This window comes from Nannospalax galili, unplaced genomic scaffold (genome assembly GCF_000622305.1).
Source record: "Nannospalax galili isolate Female #2095 unplaced genomic scaffold, S.galili_v1.0 scaffold1169, whole genome shotgun sequence".
Lineage (NCBI taxonomy): Eukaryota > Metazoa > Chordata > Mammalia > Rodentia > Spalacidae > Nannospalax > Nannospalax galili.
Genome location: NW_008360301.1, coordinates 794,615 through 804,097, shown reverse-complemented (window position 1 = coordinate 804,097; position 9,483 = coordinate 794,615). Strand labels below are relative to the sequence as shown.

The 9,483-nt window shown below is 47.4% G+C and overlaps 1 protein-coding gene across 3 annotated transcripts in view; it reads left to right on the top strand.

The window, feature by feature from the left end:
* The first annotated feature begins 3,259 nt into the window (after positions 1 to 3,259).
* The window catches only part of Uxs1 (UDP-glucuronate decarboxylase 1), a 102,906-nt gene continuing 96,682 nt past the window's right edge, over positions 3,260 to 9,483 (top strand). For 2 of the 3 annotated variants that reach the window (XM_008824242.2, XM_008824241.2), the window contains exon 1: positions 3,260 to 3,443. In XM_008824242.2, the coding sequence (XP_008822464.1) occupies positions 3,350 to 3,443 (94 nt within the window). In that variant the 5' untranslated portion in view covers positions 3,260 to 3,349. Of the gene's footprint in view, positions 3,444 to 3,852; positions 3,872 to 9,483 lie in introns of those variants that run through there. The other variant, XM_029559216.1, reaches the window with a different exon arrangement.

Genomic DNA, 9,483 nt, shown 5'->3' with positions numbered 1-9,483 from the left:
TGAAGTTTAATAACTATTAGTCCCTCCTCCTCTACTTAGGCTTTTAAAAAATATTTTATTATTTTATGTGTATGAGTGCTTTACCTGCATGTATGTAAGTGCACCACATGCATGTAATGCCCACAGAGGCCAGAAGAGGGTGTCAGGTACCCTGGAACTGGAGTTACAGATGATTGTGAGCTGACATGTGGGTGCTGGGAATTGAATCAGAGTCCTCTGGAAGAATAGCAAGTGTTCTTAATTGCTGAGCCATCTCTCCAGCCCCCCTACTTAATTTTTAACACTTAGGAAAGGAGTCATATTATGATTCATTTTTAGTCAAAAACATTGCCTAGTAATTGCCTTAAACTATTGTGAACAGATCCATTAGAAGAATGAGGGGTTGATAGGAAGAGCAAGGTAGTGGTGGGGACATGAGCACAGAACCTGCTGGAAAGATGGGATGGGGTGGGTGAGATGAGGCAGGCAGGGAGCACAGGAGCTGCCAGGGTCAAGAGTTGGCAGAAAAGCTCCAGGGGCCTCTTTGTACCTCCCTTCCCTCAGGCCTTCTTACATCCACTGGGCACACAGTATTGCCCACTATTCCCTAACTCTGATTGGAAGCCAGGGTCTTGGACTATCAACAAGCTTCTAGGTTGCAATAATGACAGCAGTATTAACTTTAGTAACTGGCAGCAGGAAAAATACTCAGTGAGGAAGGCTGGGCTTAAGGAAGTTTGTGCAGAACTTTTTGGTCTATTCAAATTGATACAAATCAATCAAGTAAACACCCCCACTTATAACCTAAAGCATTTGAAATTTGCTAGAGGCCTCAGTTTGATTTTTCTGGTAGGGCACATTTCAACAAAATCATTTCTCCCATTTCTGCTCTTACAGGAGCTCTGAACTCCACCGCTCTTTTCAAAAATTCATAGAATTGGGGCTGGGGAGAAGGCTCGGTGGTTGAGGCCTTGTCACACTAAAGAAAACTACCTTGTGGTGGCATTTAAATCAATAGTGACCCTGATCCGTTCTGATGTCTCTCAGAACTGCCAAATTCTTTTGAACAAAGGGCCTCTTCTTCCATTTATTGAACAGCACATCAGTCATAGTATGGGAAAGGAATGAGGAACTTTGTCTTCAAGAATCTTTAACCAGAGTTTACAAGGGAAGGAGTTATTTTTCTGATCTGACAGACCCGGTATAGCACACAAAGCTGCAGATGTCATCAATCTATCCCCACTTGTTGCCTTCAACATTGTGAGGGACAGGCTGTTTTTAATGTTATCGTTTTTAATGTCACATCTCAAGCACACATATTGTTCTGAGTTAGGGGCATAATTGAGCCACAATAGGGAGCATGGTATAAGACTAAAGCTATGTGCTCAGTTTAGTTTATGAGTTAATTATATTGGGAGTCCAAAGCATAGTAAGATTATTTTTTCTTAAAGGCTAGTTAAATTTAAACAAGCTGAGTACACACTAGGGAAACAGACTGAACACAAAGTCAACTTGTGATTCCCAGAAAAGCTATCCCTACAAGTGGTTAAGAATGCTTGTTATTCTTTCAGAGGATGGGAGTTCAGTTCCCAGCTCCCACCACTGGGCAGCTCATAACCACCTGTAACTCCAGTTCCAGGGGATGTGACACACCTCTTTGGGCCTCTGTAGGAGCAGACACACACACACACACACACACACACACACAGAAACTAAGGAGGAAAGTAAGACTAACAGATTTGCTCCAAAAATGTCTGCTCTGGGGCATGACCTCTCTGGGAGAGTGTTAATGTCAAACCTTTTGTACCTCAGAGGCAGATTGCTGGCCTTATAAGACCTGAGTCAGGATACTATAGATGGCTGCCCTTAAGGAAACTGCTCCAAGGGTCTCTTAATGATTCTCAATTAGTTATGGAGAGGGTTCATAAGGGAAAAGTTTTAATAAAATTAAGACATTTGTGCTCAATAATTTGAATGATGGGATATATCATTTGATTTATTGACAGTTGGAGCATTAATTTTTTTGGAGGATTTCAACAAAGCCAAAGGGTAGTGTTCAATGGTTGAGTTTAACAAAAAAGTTCAGTTGCAATTGGTCAGTGACACTACTCCCTCTGCTGAGCCTTCTTGGACAGCTGAAGCTGAGCAGCTAGCTCCCAATCCATTTGACAGGTGGATATAACAGGCCTGTCTGTAGTTGTCTTTCTCCCCTATAGCCAATCTTTGTGGATCCAGTGGTAAGAGTGATACTTGTGAACCCTTTGACCCGTTTGCTTGTGATAGGCATTCAATAATTAATAATTATTAATTATAATGAATAATTAATTCTAAGAAATTAATTCAACCCGGAGGATGGTGTGCACACCTGTAATTCCAACACTTGGGAGTTTGAGGCCAGTCTGAGCTACACAGTGAGACACTATCACAAAAACAAAACAATGAATTCAGGCAATCAGTACAGCATCACACAACAAAAAGATTACGAGACACGATGAAATGTTCAGGGTTTTCTTCTAGGTAAACAGTTCAATTTCATCTTCCCCATTAAATTTTTAGAATCCTAGAATTTTTACTGACATATAATTGCACAGAGTAGTTGGCTGCATGACATTTTCACACATGTATATTGTGTACTTCGATAAGTAACCACGCCATTCCTCTCTGGCCTCTCCGCTCCTTCTTTCACGCCGCTGTCTCTTTTGCTTTCATATTTCCTTCCCCTAAATTAACGAGAGCAAACGTGTCACGCTTGTCTTTGTGGTTTTTCCTAAATTCCTATGATTAGCACCGCCTTCATAATAAGCCCTTAGAAGAAACTGCAGCCGATCCGAAGTGTTGCCAATTTCGCTGCTGGCAGACTTGGGGGATTTATTTTCCTGTTCCAACTTAGGAAGCCAAAAGACCCGGAAAACCGGGCAACTTTTGGAGAGAGGCATTCACAGAGCCCGGCAGACTCGCCAAAATTGACTTATGCCAGTTGTCCCTTTCCTGGCAGGTCGGGGACGCCGCTCAGGGAACTGGAGCGCGCGGACTGCGGTGGCACTTTGCGACACCGAGTCAACTGTCAGCCGCGGCGCGACACCGTGCGCGGGCAAACACTGCGCCGTGCGCATGCGCACCCGCCCGCCCACAGTCTAGGAAAACCCGGGCGGGAACGCGGACTGTGCGCCTGCGGGGAGAGGAGGAGGGTGGGGCGGGGCTGTGGGCGGGGCGGGGACTCGGGGCGGGGCTAAGCCTGCGCAGGGGTTCAGCCGGCAGGAAGCCGGCGCGCGGGGGCGGGGCAAGCGGCTGGGGGCGGGGCTGGGGCCGCCGCGCATTGTGCAGCAGGCGGGCCGGCGCGGCAGGCCCTGGACCGGTGCGGTTCCTGGGCATGGTGAGCAAGTCGCTGCTGCGCCTAGCGTCTGCGGTCAACCGCAGGAGGATGAAGCTGCTGCTGGGCATCGCGCTGCTCGCCTACGCCGCCTGTGAGTGCGCGCCGCTGTGGGCGGGGAGCCCATTCATTCCCGCGCGGCGGCGGGGACCGGGACGCTGCGGCGGGGCAGCGGGCTGTGCGGGGCCGGGGTCCCCTCCGCCAGCACGGTGCCAGCGCTTCCTGCATCCATGTCTCTACCCTCTGCAGTCGAGTCGCTGGCCAGCTTGGTTGCAGCCTGCTACCGCCTAGGCCTGGCACTGGAACCGGTGGCGGGTGGAGGGGCCTTTGCCCCGGACACGACTACGGTCCCGAACCTTAGGCGCTGCGGTCCTTGGCGGTCCCCGCCGGCTCACACTGGCCTGGGCGGCTGGACTGCTGTACACGTCGCCCAGGGAGCGGTCCCGCTCCGGGACAGTCAATCCGGAGAGTACCGCGCGGGGTGGACACCCTTGGGAACACCGGGGCCTCGCCGCCGTTCTGGTTAAGTAGGATAAAAATACTGTTTGCCATTGGCAGGGTCCTGGCTCTATTTGCTCCGCAGGAAAATTACTCAGCATTTAACTCTGGGGAAGCCAAGTGTTGCCATCTCGGGTGGCCGCGCCCCTGTGTCCAGGCGCACGGACACCCACTTGCTAGGTGTTCCCCCGGGTGCGGCGGGACTAGGACCATGCCCAGAAGGATGGCAGAGCACAGGGGACCCTACTGGGCGTGCCCTCGGCTTTGGTGTGTGCAGTTGTCTTTTGGGTCTTCGCAGACCTACTACCTGGAGAGAGGGTAAAAGTAGCCGAGCAGGGGGCCTTAGCTTCTTCGGAGGGTCAGAAGCTATCCTTTTGTTGTTTTTATCTGTGCGATGGGACTAGAACTGTTGCTATTAATATTTGAACAAGTCTCAAAATTGGGCTAAAAATAGCTCTCAGCGTGTGTTGAATTTGAATCCTGGCTATCTAGACAGACATGATCCAGTGAGACCTGCTAAAGGTCTGATTCCCAGGTGAGTAGGTGCTCTGCAAAGTGAGTTTAACTGATGGGAGTGAGGGGTGAGTAGGAAGCAGCTGTCTGCTATGGCCCAGCTGTTCCAGGAGGTGGAGCCAGGAAGCTCTAGAAGGGCTTCTGGTTGCTAGGAGAAGTTTCAGGTCCGGGTTGCTTGGTAGATGTGAATACTTTTTCAAGAAGGAAGAACCTGACCTGTGTGTGATCTTTATTAAAAAAGAGCTGAGACCCAGAAGAATATCCCTTGCAGTTGAGTAATTATTATTGTGACAATAAATAGTAAAAATGGCTTAAGTTAGTTGAGTGCCTGTGATGTGCAAGTATGATTCTTAGTGCCCGTTGCCAGATTTGATTATTTCAACAACCCCCAGGAAACAGGTACTATGATTAATCCCATTTTATGAATGAAAAAATGAAGCACTGGGGAGCTCAGCAGTTACCTATGTCTTATGCAGATGCCACACTTGGAGAGTCAAGATCATTCTAGACTCCAACGACCTAAAACGGGGCTGGAACTCAGGTCCTCGAACTGAAGTTTCAGTACTGATTCCCAAGCGTTTGGAATCAGTAAAGTAGGGAATTTATGGAGCCATACCAAGTGTTTACCAGGAACTCTATAAGGAAATCTCACTGTCTTTACCAGTATCCCTTGCTGAACTTGGTACCAGGGGATAGCACAGAGCACAGGAACACAGTCTTTGCCATGATGGCACAGAACCTAGACCCAGTAGTCCAGTACAGTGTGGTTCTCAGATTTGAATGTGCATCAGTATTGCCTTAGTTTAGACTGAGCAGGACTGGGATGTGGCCTGAAAAATTTGCATTTCTAATAGCTTCTCCTGTAATGCTCTTGTGGTTTGGGAACCTGTTTTTTGTTGGTTGATTGGTGTTTAGCTGTTTTGTTTTGTTTCACTTCATCCTGTAGCCTATGCTGGCCCTAGATTCTCAGCAATCCAGCAGTCCTCCTGAGGGGGACCCTGCTTTGAGAACCATTAGAAAGAGGTGGGCTTTCCACCCAAATAAGGCTAAATCACAAACGGATATGAAGGCCAGGAATACTCAGTGTTTATAACTGGGACTCCCAAGTGAGAGCAATCAGGGATGGTCTTTCTCTGAGAAATCAATATGTAAATTAAGAATGAAGGAGGTGTAGGAGTTAACAGGAGGCATGGGAGGGGATGCATTCCAGAAAGAAATTGCAGAGGTCTTGTGGCAGTGAAGATCAAGCAGTAGTCTCAGAAGTAAAAACAATATGATAGGAGTAATCACAGAACCCCCGGGAGGTCTTGATCCAGTGGAGAAAATGGCTGATTACTGTAGCCAGGATTTAAAGGCTCGATTGAAGGCAATCATTAATAATGATGATAGGCAACAATTAATAATGATGTTGCTTTGATTTTCCATGCAAAGCAACTCGGCGATTGTAAGTCCGAGTTGCTCTGCATGGAAAATGTTTCCAAAATTCTGATTGGTAATATCCAAGGACATAGAAAATATAGGCTGTCTGTAGTGATGCCTGTGATTTCTTTTCTTTTTAATAGAATATCTTTTAATTCTTTGGCAATTTCATACATGTAAACAGTGCATGTTGATCATATATGCCCCAGCTTCCCCATCTTACTCTCCCCAGGGACCCTCAACTCAATCCCTTAACTCCCCACAGGCACCCCTAGCATGTTCCCCTTCATACTTGTATCTTCTCCTTTTGGTTAATAACCCACTGTGTACAATTAGTGCTGCTGTTGGGATGTTGACTTGCTCTTGTGCAGGTGACCACAGCTACAGTGAGTTTGTGGGTGCAGTGGCCATGTCATATCCCAAACAGCCCATAGCATTCCTCTCCGAATCTTACGTTCTTTCTGCTCCCATTCCAAGACGTTACCTGAGCTGGGTGTCGGGATGTATAGATGTCCCATTTAGGGCTGAGCACTCAGTATACACTTAGTCTCAGTACTAGAGCCAGTTTTGAGTCCCTATATCAACTGCTAATGACTGCAGAGAGCAGCTTCTCTGGCCACGGTTCAGGGTAGCACTAGTAGCTGGGTATAAGCATAAATATTTAGAAGCAGCTTGACATGTTGTTTAGCAAAACAACAGTAGTAGCTTCTTCCCTATGGCCTGTGATTCTCCACACCATGGGCATTTGACCAGGTCTACAATACTTCACATAAATTCCCTCCTGTGGAGCAGGCCTCAGATCCTTTCAGAAAGTAGTTTACTGGGATAGCCTTCACAACACTGTTGTACCAGTGGGAACCTCTTGCCTAGCAGGTTGATATGTAGAGTTCAGGGATGCCAGTGATGTCTCTTCGCCCCCAGCAGCCTGCATAGCATCTTCTGGCACTAGGAAAGCTAGTCAGTTCCAGCTTGGTTTCTCTATGTCCTGCAACCAAAGTTTGTTGGGTCTTCAGCAGTAGGGTCTTACCATCTAGTTCTGGTATGCCTTTGATTTCTGATCTGTTTCTCCTTATTAATAACTCTGTTCTGTTACAATAGAATTTCATCTCCGCTTAACGAAACTCTCCATACTCCTAATTATACAACACCTTTGCCATTATTCTGCTTTCTAGAAATGCCCTTCTTGATTCTCCAGCAGATCTCAAGTTCTGTGAGCCCTTCCTTCTCATGCACCCTTTGCTGCCCTCCCAGCCTTTGCCACCTGCTGTGGCTGAGAAGCCTTCCTCCCCAGCATCTGCGTCTTCTACACCAGACCACAGCAGGGTGTGTGTGTGTGTGTGTGTGTGTGTGTGTGTGTGTGTGTGTAAGAGAAAGACAGAGACACAAAGAGACAGAGAAGAAAGAGACAGAGACAGACAGAGCTATCTTAGGCTCAACAATGTACTTGAGTTCTTTTTCATGCACGTTTTTCCCTCCTTGAAGTTCCCAGCCCTTGAGCCTTCAGTTCCACTGCCCATGCAATCCTCAAGGCAGTGCCATTAGCATAAGAGAGTTCAGTAACTACCCAAGGGAGTGAACTGAAATTCATGCCATCTTTCCTTCCAGGTGCCTCCTAGGCAGAGGTGCAGAAGGCTTGCTCACAGAATTTTTGTTTTTTCAGCATGCATATATAATTGAAAGAAGTCCGATGGGTCTCTGCAAGGTTTGAAGCTGGATAATCTCTGCAAGGTGATGGGCTCGGCAGCTCCCCTGACACTCTTTTCCTGCACTTAGCAGGCACTTCACTTCTGGCTCATGATTTATACAAATTTGACATTGTTTGGCTGAATCCGTGCTTCCTGATATTCCAGTTGGAGATGTAACATGTGGTGACTTTCTTCTTCACAAGATGGTGGTTTACTTGTGTTCTTTCCCCTCTGTCATGTTCTCCCTGGCTCTGTCCCCATGTCCATGAGGTGTAATTTTGAGGAGATCCTTTAGTGTTTATGTGTACAACTAAATGCTACTCGCAGTGAGCCATTATCTATGTGTTTTTCCCTCCTGTGGCTGCTTCCTCTGTCCCCTCCACAAGCTTTGTCAGTTGTCTTTGCCTGGGCTGTTTGTAAGGATTGGGACATTCCTATGTTGGCACCATCCAGAGGTGTCTGGGGGCCAGCTGCAGGCTCAGTTCCCTTCTGTCCCATCTATCTACCCCAGGGCTCTTATTTCTTGATTTAATTTCACTGGATTGGGACATCCCTATGTTGGCACCATCCAGAGGTGTCTGGGGGCCAGCTGCAGGCTCAGTTCCCTTCTGTCCGATCTATCTACCCCAGGGCTCTTATTTCTTGATTTAATTTCACTCCCTGGTTTGAATTGGGATGGCAGGTAAGCTCTGACTACCTGCCTTTTCTGCCTTCACAGTTAAGGGATCAATGAGGTAGACTCTAGATGGTCCTTTCAGGCTTTGGAAGTATTGCTCTGTTCCTTCCTGGCTTCTAGTATTGCTGAGAAGTTTCAAGCCAGGCCTTGCCTTTCTGGAAGATGCAGGCTCTGCCCTGTGCCTTGGTAGCCACTTGGTAGTTCTGGCAGCACTTTCTCTGTGGTTGGCAGCCTCATGGCTGTGCCTGTGACCTGCTAGGAGCTGAGGCACATGTTGATCCTCACCCTTGGGCCATGTGACTTGCTGTGAGTGCAAGTAAACTTGCTGCTGCCGGGTTCCTTTTCCCTGACTTGGTAACTACCCTGTTTAAAGTGGTGGTGCTAGGGGTGCGGAATACCCTCCCTCAGCTCACTGAGTAACTGACACACTTCTTTGTTGTTCTTTGATTATTTTCTCGCTTTCTACAACTACTCTATTTTGATGGTGAATTGCCTGGAGCAGTTATTTTGTTTCCTAGTTTCTAATATTTTAAAGTTTAATTCTGCTTTTTGGAATCTTTCTCATCTTTATAGTTATAAGGGTTTTTGTATTTTATTTTATTTTTTTGCCCTCATTTTTTCCATTTAGCCCACTCAATCCCCCATTTAAATTGGAAAAAACAAGGCACTCAGGCACTCGCTGGTTTTTTTGTTTCTTTTTCGAGACAGGGTTTCCCTATAGCCCCAGCTGGCCTGGAACTCTATGTAGACCAGGCTAGCCTCAGTCTCACAGAGATCTGCCTGCCTCTGCCTCCTGAGTGCTGGAATAAATGGCATGTGCTACACTCCCAACTCTTGTTTTCATTTGTGTTTTAGACAAGGTTCATTGTGAGCTCTCCTGCTCAGGTCTCCCAGTGCTGAGATTACAGGCAGGCACCACTCACCACTAGGCCTTGCTGGTTTGTGCATTTTTTCAAGACAATTTTGCCTTGTGGTTTTTTGTTTGTTTGTTTGTTTGTTTTTTCCTTTTGAGAAGTCTCTTTCCTCCAGGAGGCTCGTCTCAAATTGTCTGCTGCTTCAGAGTGGGGGACTCCAGAACTGATGGAGAGTGCCCGGTAACAATGAAGGACTTTGACTGGTAGCATGCTCCTGGTGGCTATGAGCAGCTGTTTCCTGGTGGAGCCTTCTGCCCTGGGTGCTATAGGCCCATCTTCCTGGGTTGTCATGGTGAATGCTTCACTTCCTTTCCCCTTGCTGGACAGAGAGGGCCTGGCTGCCCACATCCTGAAGTGGTATTGGGGAAAGACTACAGGTCAATAGCCTGATTGTCCCAGGGGAACCTAGACTACCCAGTCCAGAGTTGG